This window comes from Miniopterus natalensis, chromosome 11, assembly GCF_054644295.1.
Source record: "Miniopterus natalensis isolate mMinNat1 chromosome 11, mMinNat1.hap1, whole genome shotgun sequence".
Lineage (NCBI taxonomy): Eukaryota > Metazoa > Chordata > Mammalia > Chiroptera > Miniopteridae > Miniopterus > Miniopterus natalensis.
Window position 1 is genome coordinate 67,177,432 of NC_142091.1, and position 23,977 is coordinate 67,201,408.

At 55.3% G+C, this 23,977-nt stretch overlaps 1 protein-coding gene across 6 annotated transcripts in view; it reads left to right on the forward strand.

Annotated features, from left to right (window-relative positions):
* Positions 1-223: 223 nt before the first annotated feature.
* The window catches only part of DGKZ (diacylglycerol kinase zeta), a 29,142-nt gene continuing 5,388 nt past the window's right edge, over positions 224-23,977 (forward strand). Inside the window, exons 1-19 of one of the 6 annotated variants that reach the window (XM_087821847.1) lie at positions 224-405; positions 17,209-17,317; positions 17,643-17,738; positions 18,065-18,142; positions 19,200-19,256; positions 19,668-19,736; positions 20,599-20,670; positions 20,772-20,888; positions 20,989-21,060; positions 21,399-21,494; positions 21,781-21,863; positions 21,965-22,025; positions 22,108-22,221; positions 22,318-22,458; positions 23,038-23,116; positions 23,307-23,362; positions 23,524-23,586; positions 23,691-23,764; positions 23,857-23,968. In XM_087821847.1, coding sequence (XP_087677973.1) covers positions 245-405; positions 17,209-17,317; positions 17,643-17,738; positions 18,065-18,142; positions 19,200-19,256; positions 19,668-19,736; positions 20,599-20,670; positions 20,772-20,888; positions 20,989-21,060; positions 21,399-21,494; positions 21,781-21,863; positions 21,965-22,025; positions 22,108-22,221; positions 22,318-22,458; positions 23,038-23,116; positions 23,307-23,362; positions 23,524-23,586; positions 23,691-23,764; positions 23,857-23,968 — 1,710 coding nt within the window. In that variant the 5' untranslated portion in view covers positions 224-244. Of the gene's footprint in view, positions 406-16,091; positions 16,890-17,208; positions 17,318-17,642; positions 17,739-18,064; positions 18,143-19,199; positions 19,257-19,667; positions 19,737-20,598; positions 20,671-20,771; positions 20,889-20,988; positions 21,061-21,398; positions 21,495-21,780; positions 21,864-21,964; positions 22,026-22,107; positions 22,222-22,317; positions 22,459-23,037; positions 23,117-23,306; positions 23,363-23,523; positions 23,587-23,690; positions 23,765-23,856; positions 23,969-23,977 lie in introns of those variants that run through there. The other 5 variants (XM_087821848.1, XM_016204049.2, XM_016204050.2 and 2 more) reach the window with 5 other exon arrangements.

Below are 23,977 nucleotides of genomic sequence, written 5' to 3' on the forward strand. Positions count from 1 at the left end.
GGCAGGCAGCAGCCCGGCCAGCTATGCGGGGTCCTGCGGCCGCGGCTGGTGGCACTTCCTGGAGCGGCGGCGGCCGCTTCCCCGGCACCTGGGCGTGGGGCGCGGGGGCGCGCGGCGCGGGGCGGGCAGAGCGAGCGCGCGCCATGGCCGGGGCGGGCGGCGCCGAGCCGGCGTGTTGAGCCCCGGCCGCCGGCCCGGCATGGACGTCTCCCGCGGGTCCGCCGCCGGCCGGGGCTAGGGCCGGATGGAGCCGCGGGACTGCAGCCCCGAGGCCCGGAGCAGCGACTCCGAGTCGGCCTCCGCCTCGTCCAGCGGCTCCGAGCGCGACGCGGGTCCCGAGCCGGACAAGACGCCGCGGCGCCTCAGCAAGCGGCGCTTCCCGGGGCTGCGGCTCTTCGGGCACAGGTGAGCCGGGCAGCGGCGGGGCGGGCACGGCGGCATCGGGCGACGCGGCGCCTGACCCCGGGCGGCATTCCTCGGCCACTCGGTGCCGACACCGACGAGAGGTCTCCCCGGGGCGCCGGCGGTGCGGGCTGTCTCGGCGCTGGCTCCGCGTGGGGAGTACCCCCCAGCGTCCTGGCACCGGCACCGAGTGGGGGTCATTCCCTGGCACCGGCAACTTGGCGCTCCTCCTCCGTGGTACCAAGGCAGGGTCAGCTTCCAACTCTCCAGAGGGAGACCGAATCACCTCAGCCCCCTGGCACCAGCAGGTAGGGCCCAGGACTGGCCGCTCACCCCTTCTTGGCACCAACAGAACTGGGCCCCCCTGAGCCTCCTGGCCCGGGCGAGGTGGGGCATCTGGCCGCCCCCTGGACCTCGGGGGGGCCCGGTTGCCCACCGCCACCACAGGACATCTGCAGAACATGGCCTCGCCGATACTGTCAGGACACATGCCTGTCCGGGGACACTGGTCAGGGATTTAATCGCTTAACATTTTAAGCCTCTCCTTGGCGTTGGGGGTGCCTGGCCACCTGCTCTACTTAATGAGCAGGGAGACCCCGACCTCTCTCTCTGCTCGGCAGTAGGTGCCTCTCCCCCTGCCTTTCAGTCCCCCTGCTGGGAAAGGGATGGGGTGGGCTGCAGTCTGGAATCTGCTCTCTGTTCAAGCTCCCCTTGCCCCCTCCCCAGCACACCAAATGTCACCATCTTGTGCCTGTAACAGGGCTTTGACCAAGACCCTGGTGAGGAACTGGGGGGAAGGTGTGGAAAGACTGAGTGCAGGCAGTTCATGGCATGTGTGCAGGATTTGGCTGGGAGCTGCCTCCTGCCAGTGCAGCCCTGGTGTAAGGTGAGGGAAGGTGGAACCCCATGAGTACCCACCTGGCTCCCTGGACTTTCTCCTTCTGCCCCCTGCCCTCCAGTCGCTGAGGAGCTTGCAGCCAATCAGCTAAGGACCCCAGAGCCTACTCATACTGGACTCTGATCACTTGGAATCTGCCCAAGGCCTCTCTCACTTTTCTTCAGTTGCCCAGGCTTCGTGAGCTTTACCCTGTCCCTTCCCAGGGTAGACTTTACCACCTATAACATGGGCAGTTTTCTCCTGTTGTGCTGGTTGGCGTCCCTGTAGTGCTGACCTATGCCCTCTGCCTACCTTACCCTAGCCAGGGCCCTGCTCTTTGCATCTGCACTGTGTTATCAAGCACACTCAGATCTGGAGCCTCACACTGGCAGATGGAGCTCCGTGGGCTCTTAGGAAGCCATGCGGGCTTCAATGTCATATAAAACCGAGAAGGGGGCAAAGCTTCCAATACCTGTGTTTAGTCACCCACAGCCCTGCAAGATGGAGCACTTTACACCCAGCTCTGCAGGATGTAGCCTCCAGTGTTCACAGGCTTCAGAGGGGGAGGGAGGGGCTCCACCAGAGGCTTCCTGTCCCTGCCCACAGGGTACCAAGCGTTGGGCTATTCTGTCCTGGGGCTGTGCCACTTCTGAAGGGCACAGGTTTGTGAATGTAGGATGTAGGGATGAACTTATGGGACATTCAGGAGGAAGAACAAGCAGCAAGAAAACCAAGTACCTTTACAGAATTCTCTAAAATAAGCAGGATACGTGTTAACTCTCCATTTTTATTGATGAGAAAAACGCAGGCTCAACAATGTAAGTAGTTCGCCCAGGGTTACAGCAAGTACAAGGCAGAGACAAGAGTTTGAACTCTAGTCTGATTCTAAAACCCACACCCCTTTCTCTGTATACCAGGTTCCCAAACAGAACGTCACAGTGACTCTTGGAGCTTTAGGAAATACAGATTCCTAGATCTTACCCTTGGCATGTGTGACGAGGTAGGGCCTGGACGGTTCTTTACAGCTTCCCAAGTGTTTCTGATGTGCTACCAAGTTTGTGAACCACGGTATTACATCACTCTGGGGATGCTAAATGATCTAATAGGATGCTTAATGAGAAGAAAATCAAAAGCACCTCCAGAAGCATGTAAAGAGTGTCTCCTATATAGTAGCCCTGTGATGGGGCAGTGGGGCATTCAGAAATGAATATATTTGGAAAACCCAGTAGAGTCAGGGAGGTCAATGGAAGGAAAGATCTTTCCCTGACAAGCCTGGGAGCTCAGAGAATCAGATGCCCACTGGAGCTGGCCTCCCTCCCCTCGCTTTGATTGGAGGGAGCGAGGGCAAACATTTGGAACAGCGCACCTGCCCTGGGCACTGCCCCTTTAATGCTGTTTAATTGGTCCTGCCACCTTTACTGGTTGCGCCTCAAGTAAAAGTCCCCAGTGCCCCAACTGAGGCCAACGCTCTGTTTTTTCCCCTGGCCCCATGCTCATTCTCTTTTTTTCAAATCCTCATCCAAGGTTATGTTTTACTGATTTTTTAGAGAGAGAGGAAGGGAAAGAGGGAGAGAGAGAGAAACATCAATCAGTTGCCTCCAAACCGGAGACCGAACCCACAGCCTAGGTGTGTGTCCTGACTGGGGGGAATCAAACCTGCAACATTTCAGTGTACGGGGCGATGCTCCAGCCATGGAGCCACCTGGCCAGGGCCCCGTGCTCATCCTTAACCTGGCTCTTGCTTCTCATTGGGGTCTGCCTTCTGCATTTCCCCCATTCTGCCCCCTCCCCATACACACCTCAAAGCTTGGGGCTGAGGGCGCGATAAGTGAGTAGGCAGTGGCTAGAAGGAAGCATCAAGGACAGCAGATTGGTGGTGGCTGCTGAAGCCGTGTTGAGAAGTCTGCATTTGGATCTTGGCTCAGTGGTAAAGTTTTACAATCAGTTAGCACTCTGCTGTGGGAGCAGTTTGCCCTCTCCCCTTTTTTAGCCCAGTAAGACACAAAATGGAGCCAAGATTCTCCCCAGCTCTATTCCACATCGTCTGTCCTTGCTGGGAATCATCAGCCCCCTCCCCGAAGAGGAAGTGTAGGCCCTGCCCGAATCCCAGAGCATCTGGCTTTTCCTCTATCCTTTCCTTTCAGATTCTGTTGGCCTGAGGGGTGGTCAGTCAGAAGTGGAGGGATATTGACTCCGTCTCCTCCTTGTCCTCCAGAGCCCACCTGGAGGGAAGACTGGCTTATCCTTTGGCCTGGTGCTGGCAACCTGACCCTGGGCAGGGCACCCAGCTTGTGGATTAGCTGGTTTTTTACCCCAGGGGTGTCAGAAATTTCCTGGCACTTTTCATATCCAGACATAAGGCGCCTCAGCCTGCAGAGTCCCTGGGAGCCTGCTCACTGGCTCTGCCACCCCTGCCCTTCATTAAGTGCTCAAAGTCATTAGTTCCCAGAGGGCAGGAAATGCACCTGTGGAACAAGTTTGAGACAATAGGTCCCATTTAGAGGTGATGCCACATGGCCCCAAGTGAGCATGGTCTCGGATTCCAGGTAGGCGGAGGGTGCCCGCTGGGCAGCCTGAGGGGAAGCAGCCCCTGTTTGGGTTGGTTTTGTAATGATTGAGAGGGACATGTTGAGGGATGCCACACACTCAGAGATGTGAATATCGGTCTGTGGCGCCGGGGTGTCTGGAGCAAAAGGAGCTTCTTTGAGTGGTTTGTCTTGCTCAGGCTAATACAGGAGCCAGCCCAGGTGGCCAAGAGAGGCAGGTGCAAGACAGAGTCCCTGGGTTCCCACCAGTTTGGGAAGAGAAAGGGACCTCAGTGGCTGAGCTACGCATCAGTTCACTTCACTCGGCCTGTTCCCCATGCAGCATTGTGTGTCACTGTGGAGCTGGCCAAGGTCAGGAACTGGGGTAGGACTTTCGCAGTCTTCTATCCGCTGCCACACACCCACCAGAGCCTCTGGCTTACAGGTCCCTTATATCCTCACAAAGGCAAGAGAGTTCCAAGTTCCAGGGAACTTTCCCTGCAGTATCCTAGAGCGACACAAGGGGGCGACAGCCACCATTGTGGGGAGGGCAAGGGAGGAGAGATTCTCCTTCCTGCTAGTCCTCTTGCACCAGGAGACCTGCTGTGGGTGGACCCACAGACACCTCCTACTGGTGAGTTACCTGATACTCTGGCTGCAGGGTGGAGCCAGTCAGCATGTAGCAGAAGGCAGGTTGAACGTGAGCTTCCACATCACCTGGCCCAACCCCTCCTCCTCCCGGAATATTGAGTCCCAGTGAGGTGGCCTTGACTGAGCCAAGGTCTCACAGCTAGCTAGGGATTCCAGTGCCAGTCCACTAACTCCAGAGTTATGTCAATTTGTACCACATCACAGGACCCCAAAGCCTTCCCTGCTTTCTGAGAAATCCTCATCTGGCACCTTTCAACCTGCCTTCTGCCTCTCCTCCTGGAGGCTGCTTCTGCCACCTGAGCAGTTCTCTAAGTCAGCATGGGGGAGGGGACAGTGTCGACAAGAAGAGGGAACTGCTACACCTGCATCCAGGCTCACCAGCTCTCCTGGTTCCTGGGTGGGTTAGTGGGGTGCATCTCTGGGTGGTACCAAGCACTTATTTCTTGCTCCCCTGGATTGCTTTCTCTGTTTCATGTGTGGGGCTCCTGATATCCTTAGGGTATCAGCCCCACATAGGGCCTGCAATGTAGTTTTGTACTCCCCATGCTCCTCAGCACAGGGCCTGGATGGCATCTGGTCACAGATGGCAGCCTTGGAAGGCAGTTTCACGTGGGGAAAGGGTAGGCCAGAGCAGTGACCACATGCCCCAGAGGGGCTGCCATCATTGCTTTTTTGCCTTCTTCCTCAGCTGAAACACCAGAGACATGGTTAGGTGATGGAGAGCAGGTCTGAGTAAGGCCAAGGGCTGTGTGGCCCAGGAAAAAGAGGGGAGACTGAGATGGGCACTCTCACCCTCCTCTACACTGCCGTGCATCCAGGTGAGCAATGTCCCAGCTCATCTTTCTCTGGCAACTAACAGTTTACAGAAACTTATAAATTCATAAATTTCATGTAATCCTCACAACAACCTTGTAGTTAGTTGTTTTTATTCCCATTTTATAGACGAGAAACCAAGGCTTAGAGAGGTCAGGGTGTGGCCCAGGATCACACAGCTCTCACTGGAGCCCAAACCCAAGGATCTTTTCGCAATGCCATCCTGCCCTACTTAGTAGCACTCTTTTCTTCCATTCTTTTATTTTTCCCATCCCTAAGCTGGTGGCTCCTGAAAAGGGGTTTGAAGGCTCTGTAAGGTTGAAAGAGAATTTTGTCCCATGTGGGAGTGGAGTAAGACCCATTGAGTTATCTACTTCTGGACCCTGAGGGAGAATTGTCACCAGTATCCTAATGGGGGAGGGGGGGAGCAAGGCTGGGCTGGAGGAGACCCTTGAGTAGGGAGACTAGGGTTGTCAGCAGGTGTTATGTGGCTTCCTGGCTAGATATGGAGGCAAGTCTATGATCTTTTCTCTTGCTTTCAGAATACAGGGAGCAGAAGACTCAAGGAACGTGTTTCAAGGAGCCCCTGATATCACCCTGGGGTCAGCGGGTGGCCTGTGGCCTGGGGAGAGATGCTTAGGAGATCATAGCACTCTGAGCCTCATCTGTACCCAGCACCTCATGGTGAGAGGTCTGAAGAGAAAGGAAGGGCTCCAGAGCCCTCCCCCTCCACTTTCAGCGGCCTCCTCTCCCCTGCTCCTGGCAGAGCGCCAGTTCATAGCTCCCATGTAGAGGCCTCTCCCCTGCCAGGGCTGAGCCCAATCACAGCATATGCCAAAATAGCTGTCTGGGAGCCTGGGCCTGCTTCGCCCACGCCCCAGCATCTCCTGGGTTAACAGCTTGCTTGTCTCTCCGCCCCCTTCCCCAGCTTGCTGACATTTTACTGAGGCGGGGGTGGTTGTGAAAGGGGCAAGCTGGTTCCTGCTCCCCAGCCCACACAGACACCCCACTGATACAACCTGCCACCCACTCACCCTCCTCTGGAAGTCGTCCTTTCGGGGGAGACCTTCCTTCCTGTCCCGTAGACATGGGGTTTCTACTATGAGACAGTATGAGGAATACACTCCGGGTTCCATGCCATCCCTGAAAGACCCAGGGCAATCTCAGAGAGCTGTTCTCCCTCTGGGTGTCTTTTTAAAAAATTATTAAAGAACATTTTTTAAAACATTAAGTATTTTGCAATTAGAAAAGTATATAGAGTAATGTAATACCAGCAGTTAGCTTGCTGGATCTTAGTTACCATTATGCCACATTTGCTTTAGGTAGAGCTGGAGGCCCTTGTGTCTCCATCCCCAAGGAAGCCACAGTTCTCATTCTGGTGTTTGTATCCCCATGCCTATTTCAGAAATTTTCCCTATGTAGGTATGCATCTGTAGCAACACTTTTGTATGGCATCCGTAGCAACACTTTTGTAGTACTGTTTTGTATGGCTTTGCACTTGATTTATATGTACTTGTACTGTACATATTCTGAGTTTAGGTTTTTCCCATTGTTTTGGACATCTTGAAACATGAGCTCCAGTGAACCCATTTTAACGGCCATATACTATTCCTTTTGTAACTGCACGGCTGCTTATTTGCCCAGTATCCTGTCAGTAGGCATTTAGGTTGTTAGCAGTTTGGTTGCCCTTGCAAGCAATCCTTCAGAAACTGTTCTGGTACGCGTCTCCCTGTGCGTTGTGCCCACCAGTGCTTGGTTACAGGATGGTGTATCTTCAGCTTAGATGGTCTTTGCCAAATTGCGTTCCAGCGTGGTAAGCCTCTGGAGTTACTTTTTTTTAAGTTTCGGTAAACTGAGGAATTGGTTACCATGAACAAACACTTTCTCTTTTAAGCCTGCAACAGCCCCATGAGGAAGATGTAGGTATTTCCCCCATTTATCAGATGAGGACATCGAGGCTCAGGCAGGGTAAGAGACTTGGCGTGAGTTCATATAGTTGATCAGAGGCAGAACCCCTCTGGACCTTTAAGTCCAAATCCTCAGAAAAGATCACTCAAGAGAGATTTTAGGCACTGTTTCTGCCTCAAAGCCAGAGGGAAACACCCCTGTGTGGGTGCATGGAAGCCTGGGGACAGGGTGGGGTCCCAGGGGCTGACAGCTGATTGTGAGGATGGAGGAGGGAGCAACATGATCAGAAGGTTCAGAGGGGTGGTTAAATTTTGAATGAAGGATGAGGGGGGAATGCTGCTACTGGCAGATGGGGAATGAGAACCTGCTGCAGACACAGGAGAAGGCAACAAGGGGGACTGGTCACAAGAGAAGAGGGATGCGGGGGCCAGCAGAGGGTTTGTAACACTCCCAACAGGGGATTGGGATACTCGGAGGGAGACTTATCGGCATCCCATCAGGGATCGGTTTCAGTGTTTGCCTCTGAGACACAGGAGCTCAGCCCAAACCAGCAACTTGCCCACCGGGTGCTGGCAGGAAGGCCTCAGGATCCTGCTGGCCAGCTTCTGGGTAACGGTGCTGGTCTGAAACCCTTTACTCTCAGCTTGATCCATGAGGCTGAGCCTGGACCATTCACTTTTCCCTCCATTCACTCTTCAAACCACTTCCTGCACTTCTATACTCTGGGGATGCAATTACGAGCAAAACATGGTCCCAGGGGCTCACAGTCTGATGGGGGATACAGACTTGTAAACCAGCGCTGGTAGCCTAGAATAACCAAGAGAGGGCCTGAGCGTGGGAGCTGCTAACCCTTTGGGAAAGGGGGCTGGGGAGAACTTTCCAGCAGAGCCAATGTCTGAGCCAACTCTGAAAAGATGAGGCAGTTGATGAGGCGAGTTCACTAAGCAGAAGAGGGGCACTGTACTCCAGGTAGAGAGACTACAGTGCCAAGTGCACAGGCACAAAGGGACCCATGGTGCTTTGTTTGACAGAAGCATCTAGAGGTAGAGAGTGAGGGGTCGAGAGTATGGACCTGGAGCAGACTCCTGGGTTGGAATCCCGGCTCTGCCACTTATTGGCTGTGTGACCACAGGCAAGTTATTTTATTTCTTTATGCCTCAGTTTCCTCATCTGTAAAACAGGGATAATAACACTATTGTTCTGAAATTAAATGAGTTAATATTTGTAAAATTCTTAGAACAGTGTCTAGCACAGAGGAGCTATATATTTGTCAAATAAAACGTAAAAAGTGTGAAAAGAAGATGGAAGAGGAGCTGAGAGGCCTAGTGACTGCCAGGCCCAGGTCTTTGCATTTTGCTCAGCTGACAGTAGAGACCCAATCAAGGGTAAGTGGGCGCTTTAGAATGAATTCTGGTAGCAGTGGAGGATAGCTTAAAGGGGAGACTCTAAAAGAATGAGTCAGTTATTCACTCCACAAACGTTTCTCCAGGATCTGCCAGGAGCCAGACCCTGAGACAGGGACTCAGAACATAAAAGAGACACGGGATGTTTCAGCAAGGAGCTCAGAGTTAGGGTTCTCATCCAGCCCCCAAGCCCCTGAGGCAGCCCCTCCTTTCCCCTCCTTGCCCACCACCCTTACCCTGTGCCTTCATGTCACCAAATCCTGCTGTCCAGGTTTCATAAGGAAAACCAGGGAGAACATGGAGTGGCAATGGCATTCAGCCCAGAAGGGGGCCTCACCTGTCACTCTCCATGTCCTTTGGAGAGGAGAGGAAGGTAGTGGTTAAAAGAAAGGCTGTTGCCATCCCCTTGTACCCAACAAAGAGAAGTGGTCTGGGCCAGCCTGGGTCTGTGGTCAGTCCTTGGGTGTGGCACCTAAGGTGGAGGAAGCTCTTCTCTTCCCTTATGGCTCTGGCCCCTCCTCCACGGAATTCCCTGTTCCTTCCTCCTGAACTGATCAGTAGTAAACACTGGACTCGCTGCCAGGCACTGTGCTGGGCATGCCCAGATGCACTAGACCTTGCCCCAGCTCCCCAGGAGCTTGCGGTCTGGTGTGTGGGAGGAACGAGGCATATGGATTTGAAAGAATCAGGACTTCCAGGAGTCCAGTGGTAGAGGAGCCAAACGGGTAGTGTGAAGTTATCAGTGGGAGGGATGTATTCTTGGCTGGGGCAGCTGTGAGCAGGTGGGATTTTGATATGAGGTGGGGAAGGAGGCCAGTCAGTATTCCAGGCAGAAGGTAGGCCATGTGCAGAGACACAGCAGTGAGCTCAGGCACAGCCAGATTGGGGGTGGGGGGTGGGCAGAGAATAGGTTGGCTTGGTTAGAACCAAGGGTTTGAGTCAAGGCATAGAAGGCTGAGTTAGTGCCACGCCAGAGAAGGCACATTTGTCAGGCTGGAGGTTTTGAAATTTATGTTGGATCAGTGGTTTCCAAAGTATGGTCAAGGGCAGGGGACTAGACCCTTTAGGGGCTTGGTGAGGTCAAAACCATTTTCATAATAATACATTTGGAGCTGCCATGGTTTGTGCCCCTTTTACCGTGTTAATATTTGTACTGATGGTGCAAAAGCAGTGGTGGGTAAAACTGCTGGAACCTTGGCACAGGCCAAGGCAGTGGCCCTGACGTAAACTAGTAACCATTGTATTCTTCACGCCATACTCACAACAAAAAATGCAGTAAAAAAGTGTATGTCTTTTAAATATTCTGTGTAAAGAAATGTGAAATATGCATAAGGCACTCTAGACTCTAATGGTTGTCTTGAAAAGCACGTTTGCAAGCTGTACTTCAGAACACCATTTTAACTTGAAAGGACACCTGATAGACAAAGCTCTTCTGAGCTGGGTGTCTGGCAGACATTTTTTCAAAATGAATGAAGTGAACTTGTCACTTCAAAAACAGTATCAGTATTTGTTGCTAATGATAAAATGTGAGCTTTGGAGTGAAAATTAGATTTTGGAAACCTTGTATCCACTATCTAGAGGCTGACAGCCAGCTTCCCAGGACTTAAGAGTCTTCTAATGAGATCAGTAGTGAGGTTAGCAGGTGGGATTTTTTTAATACTGTATAATGAAATGTGTCAACATTTAGAAGATCTTCATAACTCAGTAAAGCAATATTTTCCAATGACTAATGCTTGATGTTACAAAATTCAAAATGCAGGAAGACCATTGAAAAGTTCATTGGTATGGTTTCAGATTCCACGTAGCCACTAACCTTTAAGAAACTACCACTTGTCATATTTTGATGTAGTAGCAAAGAAGACTGTACATAATTGCTTGAAAAGGCTATTAAAATACTCCTTCCTTTTCTCACTATATGTCGGTATGAGGCAGAATTTTCTTCATATACTTCAACCAAAACAGCATATCGTACCAGATAAATGACAGAGGCAGACAAGAAAATCCAGGCATCTTCTATTGAGGCAGACACTAAAGAGATTCCCGAAAATTAAAACATGCCCCCTTCTCGCTAATGTTCTTGTTTTCGAAAATAGTTTATTTTTCATAAAATTATGTTATTTATATTAACATGAAATGGGCTTATTGTTTTTAAACAAATTAATGAATATTTTAAACATTTCTCAGTTTTAATTTCTAATATGATAAATATCAGTAGCTATAACCTGCATAAATAAAACCTTTTTGAGATCCTCAATAATTTTTAAGAGTTATAAGGGGAACCCTGGGACCAGGAAGCTTGTGAGCTGCCAGCCAGGAGTGTAAGGGGGTGGCGGCATTCTGGGCAGTGTGTGACATCGGCTGGCCTCTCCTGGACACAAGCCAGGGCAGCTCTGACAGGCCCCCTCAGCTGGGCTTGGAGACCCAGCTCAGCCGCTTCTGAGCTGTGGGCAGTCACCAGCTTCCACAAGCCTCTGGTACCCTGTCCGTTCAGCTGGGACCACACTGCCCCCCTTGCCGGGGAATTATAAGCCTCCTGTCTGATAATGATTGTAAAAAAGTGCTTTGTAAGTTGTGAAACTCTCGACAGATGTTTATCTTTGTGGGGTTTTTGTCTGGAGCCAGTGCTTAACTATCTCAGACACTTTCCCCAGACCCCCCCCCCCCCCGAAAGCCTGTCCAGTGGGTGCGAAAGGCGTTAGGTAGCCAGAAGAGGAGCCTGCCCGACCTCCACTTCTCCCTCCCCAGACCTTCCCCCCACTCCACCCCCTGAGCAGAGATAAGGGCTACACTGTAGCTAGTGCCAAGTAGAGGGGAAGCTGTCACTCTGCCTGGAGATTGTGTGTGAGCAGGCGTGTGTACCCCCCCCCACACACACACACACACATACACTGCTTGCTGCAGGGCCTGGAGCCGCCGCTGGGAGAGGAAGTGCAGTCGGTTACCAATTGGGTTATTTTCATAACGGCTGTCTCGGGCTGGGGGGAGGAGGGTGACGAGGGGGAGGGCGCAGAGGAGCAGCCACTGCGGCTGACTCTCCAAACTAGGACTTGCTCAGCCAGAAGCCAGCAGCCTGGAGCCGGAGCCAGAGCCCAGGCTCGCCTGCCCACAGGGACCCCAGTCCCCACCCACTCGCCCACCTCCTGCCTGCTGCCCTGCCTTCAGATCAGGTCAAAGGGGGCTCCCCCAACCTTTCCTTGCCTTCTGCTTCATCCCTCCTGCATCTGTCTGGGTGGGTCTGGGGAGGGGTGGATCAGGGTGGGCCCAGGCACCACCGTCCCTAGAAAGTCTCCTAAAGCTGATGGAAAGGGAAAGGGGAGGTGGAATGTCTGCCCCCAGCCAGGGCAGACCCAGCAGAGGTAAATATTACTGGCCTGATTGCCTCCTTTACCATACAGGCCCACCTGCTCCCCACTGTGCATTTTTGTTTGTTTTGTTTTTGGCAGGATCCCCTTAGTGAGTAGGGTAGGGAAGTTGGGACCTTGCCTCACCAGCCCCCAGACAGGCCTCCCTTTCAGCTGTCCCTACCTTGGATCAGAGCAGCTAGAGGGGGCTGCTGGGTGTGGGGCCTGCCCACTGCAGGGAGTGGACTTTCTGGCTGAATCCCACAGGGGGTTTTGTATGAGCACCCCTGGAGGCAGAGGAGTCCCTGGGGGCCAGGCCTGGTACCAGGGGCAGAGGACATTCCTCATAGCATGAGCCGACACCCAGGTAGCTCTGGCTGCCAGGCTCTGTTCCTCATACTGTGGGTGGTAGCCACCCTGGGTACTCCTGCTTCCCTTTCTGGGTTCCCACCCCTGCCACTGGCAGAGACAAACTCCAGGAGGTGGCACGATCCACATGCCTGGTGTCTGCTGTGGGTGTAGGTTCTGCCACGTTCCTGCTCTCTGCCAGGTATTGTATTATCAGGTGCTTTACACCAACATCTCATCAGAACATCCCTTATGCCAACCTTCTGAACTCAGTGGTATCATCCCATTTTGCAGATGAGAACATTGAGACTCAGAAGGGTAGTTGATCAGCCCAGGAAAGCAATGGCAGATGCAGATTTCAAAGCCTCTGGGCTTTTCCACTTGAAACTAATGTGGAATGTGAGATAGTCTGGGCTGGAAGGCCAAGAGTCCTGTCCTTTCTAGCTGGGACGCTCATGCTGCCCACTCCCTGCTGGCAGCTGCCATAGCTCAGCTGCTTGAAGCCACTCTCCTGTTCACCAAGGGTGTATGGCCAGGCACCACTACGCCCGTCTCTCCCATGGCATCCTTTGTCGTCCTCAGGGCCCCAGCAGGCAGCTGGAGGTTGATGGGCCCATGAGTCCTTTCCCATCCTGTCCCCTCTGGGTGTGGTGTGACAGGCTTCCCCCGGGCTTCCACTGGGAAGCTGAGGGGCAGCCAGTTTGCTCTGCTGTTGGTGTTAGAACCCTGTGGGGCTGCCTCCAGTGTGTTGAAGGTGACAGCATGAGGTGAGAAGAACCTGTGGTTCAGAGCTGTGCTGTGGGGAAAGGCTCCAGGTCCAGGCAGAGAAAACGCTGGGACAGGCCTGAGGCCAGCCTGGGCTCTGACCAGACTCAGCAGAGTTAGGAAGTCAAGAGTCAGGCAGTTGCTGACGAGGGGACAGAGGTTTCTATGGAGACCAGAGGAACAGGAAGCATGGCATCTGGGCCCGGGAGGGGGCCGAGAGGGGGAAAGCATAGAGGCTTGGGTGCCTGGCAGGAGAGCTTGTCATAAAATGTCAAATCAGCTAGTCTAACAGCCTCCCTGACAAATAAGGAAACTGAGGCCTGTGAAGAGACAGCTTTGCACATGGTCACACCACACTGGGCCTGGCCTGTCTTGCTCCCACTTGGAGTGACTGCACCATTGGATAGCGGAGGAGACTCCTGGACAGCTGTGGACTTGGGGCTGCCCAGCAATGTGTGGGCCAGAGTGCTGTAGGAGCACCTTTAAGCTGCACCTTTAAGCTGTGGGGTGTGCAGGCGACCTCTTCGTCCTGGCCCCTCTTGTCAGTGTGGGCCTGGGACAGCATACGGGGCCTAGCCCTCAGCCCTCACCACTGCCCACAGAGCGCCTGCAGCACCTCCCCCCAACCCCCACTGACTGTGGCCTTTTGTTTTCTGGGTGACACTAGCATCAGGCGGTGTGGCTGGGTGACTAATCTCCAAGCTGGGCAGCTGTCACAGGGCAGCCTGACCAAGCGGGTGGGGAAAGCTGACACCCTGGGGGAGTGCTAGCAAGCCAGTGCCCTGGCAGCAATGGGCACTGGGCCTTCAGACTTCTCTCCCTGGGTACAGAACAGACCCTGAGCCACTCAGACTAGGGTTTGGGTCCCAGTTCTGCCACTGACCAGCTGTGTGACCTTGGTCATATTACTGTACCTCTTCAAGCTTGTTTCGTCTTCTCTGTAATGGAGCCATTGATCCTGCCTGCCTCATGGGCTTGTCACGGGGATCAGAGATGGTGGTAAATTCAAGTGCTTAGCCCAGGGCCTGTCACATAGTAGGTGTTTAGTAAATGGGGCCCATATGGTTCCCATTCTACCTTAGTCCCAGCCCCATGGCCCAAGAGGAAAGACCCTACTTCCACTGCATCTCTGGGGTGCAGACTTTACCTTCAAGTTCCAACATTGGCTGTACACTGACTAGCTTTAGACTTTGGGCAAGTTACTTCTTTCAGCCTCAGTTTCCCATCAGGAACGTGACATGAAACAGCACCTATCTAAGGTTGCTATGGTTTATAAAATGATATGTGTATTTACAAAGGGCTCAACACAGTGCCTGACACATGTGAGCACTCAGTAAATATTAGCCAGGATGATACTGATTTTAGGAAGCAGCCAAGAGCTCTCTACCCACAGAGCTTTTTCCTATCACCTGCAGGGGCTGGTACTATAACAGGCAGAGAGCTAGAGCCGGACAGCCTCGAACACTGCTCCCCCAGGCATGGCTGCCTGCACTGCTCACTGATCACAGGACTCAGGCCCTTCAACCCCAGTCTGTCTCCTCCTTGGTACCCCTGCATCCATCCAGGGCTCCAGCCTGGCACTGCCTGCCCGGACTCACAGGGCAGTAGCAAATCAAAGAGTGAGTGGGTGGGTAGGTGAATGGGGGGAATAGGTGCTAGATGTGTAGCCAGACCTGACTCCTCAAGCCCACCATTTCCTACCGTTTTGTCCAGGGCTCCCACCCACTACGCCTAACTTCTGCCAGGCCCTCAGCAGGCAAAAGTATTTCTCCTGTCAGCCCCAGGCTGATGTCTCCGGCCATGACTCAGACCTCCCTATGGCTGTCAGGGCCCAGAAGAGTACCCGATGGAGGGACACAGGCATCCCTGGGCATTCTGGAGGCATCACCCTCCCTGAAGCAACTCCAGGCTTCTTGCCATCCCTCCACAGTTAGAGAGAGACAAGGATGCAGGTGATCCCAGTGGCCTGTGAAGAAGGGGTGGCAGGAGCAGGTGAGCTGGCAAAGGAGGCGGAGCAGGTGTTCAGGACAGGTCAGAGAAAATGGTTTGAGCAAGGATGGTCGCCAAGGGTCCTGCCTCCCTGGAGGTGGCTCAGGGCAGCTCAGTGTTTGGAATCTTGAGTTGGGGCTTCTAGCATTGGTCCCTGGGACAAGGTGCAGTTCACAGGCACCCTCAGTGGTAGAGCTGGAAGGGTTTTCACAATCACCCAGTCCTTCCACACATGGGATGTCTGTCCTGTGCCTCAGAGTGAGACATAGTAGCCTAGTTCCAGAAAAGTTCTTGCTGTCAGCCCCTCAAATACAGATACGCACACAAAGCCAGAATCCAGAAGGCTTTTCTTTTGGCTTCCCACTACAAAGCCCTCCTGGGTGAAGACCGAGTGGCTTCTCTCCCTGCACCTGCCTCTCCAGTTCTCTGAGGGCCTTGTTTCCCCAGGGTCCTCTGATCCCTGAGGCAGATGTCAGACCCTCTCTGTTTCTAGGTGCCACTCAACCTCACCCCAAGTCTGGGGCTGAGAGAGTCAGGGAGTCTTACCAAGACTGAGTTTCTTTTCAGAGAGCCTTGTTTTATTACCATGGCTTGGTTTGTGCGATGTCCCAGGAGGGGATACCTAACCCTAATCCACCCCTTGCTGGTAGCAAAAGAAAGACCTGGCAAGAGGGAGAGCCTTGCCCTCTGCCCCTTCGTCGTCTAGGCCAACTCCGAACTGGAACCCAGGACTGCAGACTTCGTTTCCTTTTTCTTTTCTTTTCCATCAGCTTCAGGCAGGAGAGTCGAAATCCTTTAGGCCAGGACTTTGTGGATTGTGGTGCCTGGACTGGGGAAGCCGGGATAGGTAGCTGGAAGTGCCCCCTCCCCATTACTCCTGGGGTACGCTAGAGGTATAACTGGGGAGAGCATCAGTGCTCCCAGTAGCGGGAAATGTGAACTCCCCTGAGGATTCTCTCAAACTCCCTATTTACTGAGTCAGAGGCCATAGTTACCCCCCCCCCCCCAAGTGTCTCCTCTCAAAGGGCAGAGCTGTGACTGGGCTCCTGGGCACAGAATGGGCCAGGCCCAGCCCAGCTCCTGATGCTCCTGGTCTCTGTGCCCAACAGACACCCGCCTGCCCCTGCATGGAGACCTTTTTTAGGAGACACTTCCAGTGGAAGGCACCAGGCCCTGGAGAGGGGCAGCGGCGGCCCGGTGGCGTGGGGCTGCCTACCGGCAAGGCCCGGCGCCGCTCCCCCGCCGGGCAGGCCTCCGCCTCCCTCGCACAGCGGCGCCGCTCCAGCGCGCAGCTCCAGGGCTGCCTCCTGAGCTGTGGGATGCGGGCCCAGGGCTCCAGCCGCCGCCGCTCCAGCACCGCACCCCCAGCCCGCAACCCCCGCTTCATCGTGGGTGAGGTGCCCACCCCACGACCTGCCACTGTTGGGGCTCAGCTTCTGGGTGCACCCCTGCTGTTGGCCGGGCTTGTGGGCATGAGTGAGGAGGAAGAGGAGGAAGAGGGGGTCCAGGAAGGGAATGTGACAGTTGCAGCATTGAGTACCACCCAGCGGGATACCAAGAGACCAGGGCCATCCCCACACCGGCCCCTGCTGCCCCTGCCCCGTTGCCTCCGTGGGCGCCGAGCCTCCTCCCACCTGCTCCCTGCTGACATGGTGTATGACCGCGCCCTCTGGGGCCTGCACGGTTACTATCGGCGCCTTAGCCAGCAGCGACCCGCTGGCCAGCACCCTGGCCCTGGGGGCCGAAGAGTCTCAGGCGCCACAGCTAGCCCCATGATGCCAGCCCGGGTCCGCCCACTCTCCCGCAGGCGCCAGGTAGCCCTACGGCGCAAGTCGGCTGGACCGCAGGCCTGGAGCGCCCTGCTTGCGTAGGTATAGCGGCGGCTGGCAGGGCCAATGGTGCAGCCTCCAAGGGGGCTGGTGTGGAGCAAGGGCCTCAAGGCTCTGCCTGGCCTGAGGGCTCCCCACTTTGGAACAGAAAGGCTGTGAGGAAGGCTGAGTCTCCTGCAGGAATCCTCTCAGAGTCTTGGACTGCTGCTGGGTGGGGGTCCTCTACTTTTCCTGTTGCTGCCCTTGTCTTGGCCTTGGGTTGAGGTCACAGTGAGGGCAAAGATCCCAGGTGGGAGAGGGAAGGAAGCAGAGTCGACAAAAGTTGTCAGCTGGCCTCAGCTATCTCCTTTTCTATAGGAAAGCCATCACCAAGTCGGGCCTCCAGCACCTGGCACCCCCTCCTCCTGCTCCTGGGGCCCCGTGCAGCGAGCCAGAGCGGCAGATCCGGAGCACTGTGGACTGGAGTGTGAGTGGCTGGGTGCTTGGAGGGGCAGATGGGTACCAGTCCCCACCAGGCTCTGGGCCACAAGAGCATTTGGAAGTGGAGGTACTATGAGCGGCTGTGATAGGAGCCTGTGGGCCTGTGGGGTCAGGGCAAGCCTCCTGGGGTGGCCACATTTGAGCCAAGTCTTCAAGAGTAGGGGCAGTGGAGAAAACAGGGTGGAGCAAAGTAGACCAAGGTGACTGGAACATGTTTGTCTTTGGGGAGAGAGGGTTGGTGAGCCAGGGCAGGGGCTGACTGGTGAGCTGGGTGGCAGGCATGCACTGAGTGTGCCCATCCCATGGTTTAGGAGTCGGCGACATATGGGGAGCACATCTGGTTCGAGACCAACGTGTCGGGGGACTTCTGCTATGTCGGGGAGCAGTACTGTGTAGCTAAAATGCTGGTGAGTGAGCTGTGTGCAGCACACTGCCCCCTGGTGGCAGAGCCAGATCTAAAAGCCTGTAGGCCAACCCCTGCTGGCTCTGCAGCTGCAGCCCTTCCAGGGGAAGGTAAGAACAAGGCTCTCGCCTGAGCGCCCTCCTGTGGGCTACCTGAGGATGGTGAGAAGAATAGGAGCTGTGTCCAGATGCCAGGAGTCAGTAGTGGGGGTTCCTGGTGCACACAGAGGGCAGATGTGCTGGGGCAGATGTGAAGGTTTTTCTGCCAGCCCTTGAAGCAGCATCCTGGGTGAAGCTACCTGGTGCCTCAGGGGCCCTCTCTTTCCTACAGCAGAAATCAGTGCCCCGGAGAAAGTGTGCAGCCTGCAAGATTGTGGTGCATACCCCCTGCATCGAACAGCTGGAGAAGGTGAGTATGGTTGCTCAGCCTTTCTTGCCCCTCCCCTTCAGGTGCTGAAGCCATCTCAGAGCACACATGTGTCTGCACACACATACGTTACACAGCATCGCCTGCCAGGCGTGCCCAGTGTGCAAGGTGGTGAAAAGCCAAGGACCCTCGAGCCAACATGCCCGCATTTGAATCCTGGCTCCCCCTTTTATTAGCTGCTATACCCCACTGCCTAGAGTGGGGCACATTGACTGTTACTCGACAGGATGAATTAATGAACCATGGCCATGGCACCATTTTATCAGTATCCAACCTAACACTTGGAAGGGACCATTGCCTTGCTGAAGCTTCATAACTCAGCTGTGGCTGGCACAGCCCTGTGTAGTCCCAGAACCTGGCTCTGTCCCCTACACACTGCTACTGTAGAAACCTTTCCCAAAGCCCATTGTCCACAGTGTGTCTGCAGCTGGGGGCATGGCTGGGCCCTGTGCTTCTACAGGGAGGCAGCAGAAACACTGGGCAGGAGGATCCAGGCAGAGGGTGGCCAATCGGGGCTCCCGAGGCAGCAGAGACCTAGACCAACATATGGGAAAGCCTGAAGGACCAGGAGTGGCACAAACAAGGCAAACATGGGCAACATCCCTCAGCCCCTGACTCGTAGAATAGTTTCCCTACACTTTGCTAAGGTTGAAGCAGGCACAGTTAGGAAAAGAGAAACAAACACAGCCTCAGGCATTATAGACCTGTTACCATCCCTAAAGTGAAAGTCAAACCTGGTTTCCACAGATTAACTAAAGGTCTCCAGGGACCAGTCAGCACAAGTTAACTCCCAGTCCTTTCCCCATCCCAAGATACTGGGCAGAGAAAGGAAAGATTCCTTCTGGTTAATGGAGAGGATGCAGGATGCAGGAGGACTTCTGAGAGGTGGTGTCTCACGTTCTGAGGGCTCCCGGCATAATTTGGAGCTATCCTTACCTTGTGAGAATAACTCTGAGTGACCATTTCCTACAGGGTTGGCCATACGCCTGACCCCAAAGGGAGGTTCTGACGTTTTGGTGATCACTGTAATCTTTCACAGATAAATTTCCGCTGTAAGCCATCCTTCCGTGAATCAGGCTCCAGGAATGTCCGTGAGGTAAGTGCCCAAGGTAGTTTAGGGGCAAGGAGACACCAAGTTCCCTGAGTGGACCCCTCTGCAGTGTCCCCGAGTGCCCCCAGAGGGCTCAGCTCTTTCTAGGCTGCTCTGGGACCCAGGGAAGTACAAAGGATGAGGCCCTTAGAAGGCCTCAAAGAGGAGGCTCTGGCTGGCCAGACCTGCCGAGGGGTGAGGCACCTTGTGCCTCCATGTGCCTCTGTCCCTCCTCTGAGCCTTAACCCTGCTCTGGACCACAGAGAGAAATTTCCAGCCCCTTCATCTCACACACAGGACTGGAAAACTTCCTGCGGCCCCCATTCCTCTTACTGATATATTGAGGGGTGCAGGCCATGCTCAGGGCTTATTTCCTGCACCCCTCACTCCAATGATACTTCTCTCCTCCTCTACCAGCCAACCTTTGTGCGACACCACTGGGTACACAGGCGACGCCAGGATGGCAAGTGTCGGCATTGTGGGAAGGTGAGAGGCCCTGCCCAAGGAAGTCAGCTGGCCTGCTGCCCACTGGACCTGGGCCCTGTGCTCCATGCTGTTTGTCCAGCGTGGCCTGTCCGTCACTGTGTCCCTAGAGTGCCGAGTCCCAGAGCTCACGCAGCCAGGTCGAGTGCACAGTCAGTTTGAAAATGCCCTGGTCTCTGGGCTGAGCAGGAAAGCAGGGAGGAAGGGTTTCTTCTAGTGCAGTGTCTGGACCGCTTTGAGGTCATGAGTGACCCCTCTGAGAATGCTGTAGACTTGACTGCTAACTCAGCAGATGTTTGTTGAGCGCCTGGTGGGTATGGAGCACTGAGCTGGGCACTAGGTTCCTGCCCTCCTGGAGGAGGGTGTGGCTCGAAGACACAGTGCAGGTGGTCCTCCCAAGCTCTGTCCACAGTGATTTTGTTCACTTCTTCGTTGTTTATCTGTCTGTCTGCCTCAGTAAGTGTAGGTCCTGAACAGTCTAGGACCCTTGCCCCCCTTTCCTCCGTGGACTCTCAGTGCCCAGCACAGCTGCTGGCATGTAGTGCCCCCAATAACTGCAGTGCACCAGGGACTGACCAGGGGCCTGGCCAGGTCTGGGGTCAGGAAAGAGGGCTCTGTGTCAGGCAGGAGTTAGCTATGGGCCTTCCCCAGCAGATCTTGCGTGCACACTCAACACTTTGCAATTAATCTCAGAGGCACAGGCCCCTGGCCAACCCTTCTTGCTCTAAGAGCTTGTTTTATAGTTTTTTAATTTTTAAAAATGTGCTCAATTTCCCTGGGTGGAGAGAGGCTGACAATAGAAGAGGGGCTGGGTCTGCTGCTCTGGGCCCAACTCCTGGTGCCCCAGCCACTCTGTCCACCCTAGGGCTTCCAGCAGAAGTTCACCTTCCACAGCAAGGAGATTGTGGCCATCAGCTGCTCCTGGTGCAAACAAGCAGTGAGTAGTGCTCACCCTGCCCCGCAGTCCGTTCCCTTGCTGCACTGGGTTGGGGTTCCGGGGCTCAGCTCAGCCCAGCTCAGCTACACCCCTCCCTCTAGTACCACAGCAAGGTGTCCTGCTTCATGCTGCAGCAGATCGAGGAGCCGTGCTCCCTGGGGGTCCATGCGGCCGTGGTCATACCGCCCACCTGGATCCTCCGTGCCCGCAGGCCCCAGGTGAGTCCTGCCTGCATCCTTGACACTCACCACACACTTGGGGTCTGCCAGCCACCCCAGCCTACCCCCCTTGTCACCAATGCCCCTGCTTCCCTTGCAGAACACCCTTAAGGCAAGCAAGAAGAAAAAGAGGGCGTCCTTCAAGAGAAAATCCAGCAAGAAAGGCCCCGAGGTTAGACCTGAGGCCAGGCGGGCGGCTAGAGGGGACAAGAGAGAGGGTGGGTGGGCGGCTGGAGGGGACAGGAGAGAGGACGGGCGGGTGGCTGGAGGGGACAGGCTCCTCTCTCCTTTCCCCTCCAGCCACCATTGGCTCAGCCTTTGCTGGGTCACTTTGGGCTCTGGGGTCCTGAAGAGGGTAGGAGGTCAGATCCAAGTAGCCTGTCTATGGCCAGGCCCACCGTAAGGTCTGACCCAGAGGTGGTACATGGTGGGCAACAAGGGTTACTGCTGAGCACAGGGTAGGGTCCTCCAGGACAGGAAGGAGCCTTATGGGCTCTCTCTGTCTCCTAGGAGGGCCGCTGGAGACCCTTCATTATCAGACCCACCCCATCCCCCCTCATGAAGCCCCTGCTGGTGTTTGTAAACCCCAAGAGTGGGGGCAACCAGGTACGTACAGCCTTCTTGCTCCACAGAGAGCCTGGAGGGAGGCGTGGGGCCGAGCTTCCTGCCCCCTCCTTTCCCCAGAACCCACAATTATTCCCAGGTTCCATTTCAGACTTCTGCCCCATCTTTCTTTCCCAGGCATCCTGGGAAAAACCTTATCCTATCTCCACCCCCTTGCCCCTTATTGGGCCTGGTTCCCACAACGTCCTCCCTGTGCTTCTCACCCCACCTCAGCCCGCCACCTCTGACTGCCTCCTCCCTGTCTCTCTTGGCTCCTGGTCCCCCACAGGGCGCAAAGATCATCCAGTCCTTCCTCTGGTATCTCAATCCCCGACAAGTCTTTGACCTGAGCCAGGGAGGGCCCAAGGAGGCGTGAGTACTGGCCAAGGCTCTGTGGGGACAGTGGCAGGGGCTTGCCTGGTGCTCAGGGTCTGGCCCACATACCCTGACCTGTTCCTGTCTCCTGACCCCAGGCTGGAGATGTACCGCAAAGTGCACAATCTGCGGATCCTGGCGTGTGGGGGTGATGGCACGGTGAGTTCTGCTTCTCCTGGGCCTGAGCCTAGGCCTGGGCCCAGCTGGCCTAACCTGGCCTCTTCTATTCTGTCCCCTCCAGGTTGGCTGGATCCTTTCCACCCTGGATCAGCTGCGCTTAAAACCGCCACCGCCTGTTGCCATCCTGCCTCTGGGCACTGGCAACGACTTGGCCCGCACCCTCAACTGGGGTGGGGTGAGAGCCCACGGGAGGTGGGGCCACTAGGGGTGGGCTGTGCAGTGGGGGAGGCCTGTCCCCTGGAAGGGCTCAGTTTCTGCTTCCTCCCACCAGGGCTACACAGATGAGCCTGTGTCCAAGATCCTCTCCCACGTGGAGGAGGGAAACGTGGTGCAGTTGGACCGCTGGGACCTCCGAGCTGAGCCCAACCCTGAGGCGGGGCCTGAGGAGCGTGAAGAGGGTGCCACTGACCGGGTGGGTGGGCCAGCACAGGGGCAGTGGGTGTCGGGGTGGAGGGGGCTCTCCACATCTCAATGTCTGGGATTCCTAGGAGAGTTAGGCTGAGCCCCACTTTCCCACTTGCTTGTTCTGGAACTTGGGTGAGTCTCTTCATTTCTTTAAACTTCAGCTTCTTCACATCTATGCAGTAGAAGTAATGGTGCTCATCTCACAGGACAGTTGTTATTCAGCCACTTGGCAAATGTTTACTGAGCACCTGCTGCCTGCCATGCGCCATTCTAAGCAGTGAGCAAGACAGTCCCCGCTTATGGAGCTCCTGCGGAATATGGCACATGGGGGAAGGAGTGTTGGGGAAGAGAATGCCAGTGGGATGGGGTGCTCTTGTGTACAGGGCACCTAGGGGAGCTGAGGGGGGCAGAGGCTGAGGTGGGCAGGTGAGCTGGGAAGAGCTTTCTGGTGGATCCTGTGAACTGTAGGAAAGGCCTCTGAAAACATGGGCTGAGCAAGCTCGGTGCTCCTGGGCTGGGCCTGGGCCTGGAGCAGGGAGGTATCTGTGAGGCCTGACCCTCATGCTGGTCCTTGACCTTTTTCCAGCTGCCTCTGGACGTCTTCAACAACTACTTCAGCCTGGGCTTTGATGCCCACGTCACCCTGGAGTTCCACGAGTCTCGAGGTTGGCAATCTCCTGCTGAGGAGGCAGTGGTAGGCTGGGGAGGGAGGGACACGAGTGTGTCCCTGAGAGGGTCAGACCTTACCCAACCAGTAAAAGGCATCTACTCCCACCCCTCCCTCACTACCCCAGCCTGGGAAGCCCGGCCCTCCCAGAATAACTTTACTGTCCTCCATTTCTTGTCGCCACCCAGAGGCCAACCCAGAGAAATTCAACAGCCGCTTTCGGAACAAGATGTTCTATGCCGGGGTGAGTCTGGGTCTGCCAGCCCAGCAACATCCCTCTTCCCATGCCCGCCTGTTCTGCTACCCATGTCCCCTACCCACCTGTGTCTTCCAGACCACAGGGCCCCTGCCAGGCAGGGTGAGGGAAGGTCTGTTACTAGATAGTGACACTTCTGTCTCCCACAGACAGCCTTCTCTGACTTCCTGATGGGCAGCTCCAGGGACTTGGCCAAGCACATCCGAGTGGTGGTGAGCAGACCAGGCTGCCAGCAGATTGGGCAGGCCCAGCTGGGAGGGAGGCTACCTCGGCACCACATGTGTACCCCCACCTCTCTCCCCATTCCTGCCTCTAGTGTGATGGAACTGACCTGACCCCCAAGATTCAGGACCTGAAACCCCAGTGCATTGTTTTCCTGAACATCCCCAGGTGAGGAGTGGCAGGCTTGGTGTGTGCCCGTGTGCCCTGCTGTCTCCATCCTAGGAGACTGTCCTCTGAAGCCCCGTGTTCCCTCCCTCCAGGTACTGCGCAGGCACCATGCCCTGGGGCCACCCTGGGGAGCACCATGACTTTGAGCCTCAGCGGCATGATGACGGCTACCTTGAAGTCATTGGCTTCACCATGACATCCCTGGTAAGTGCG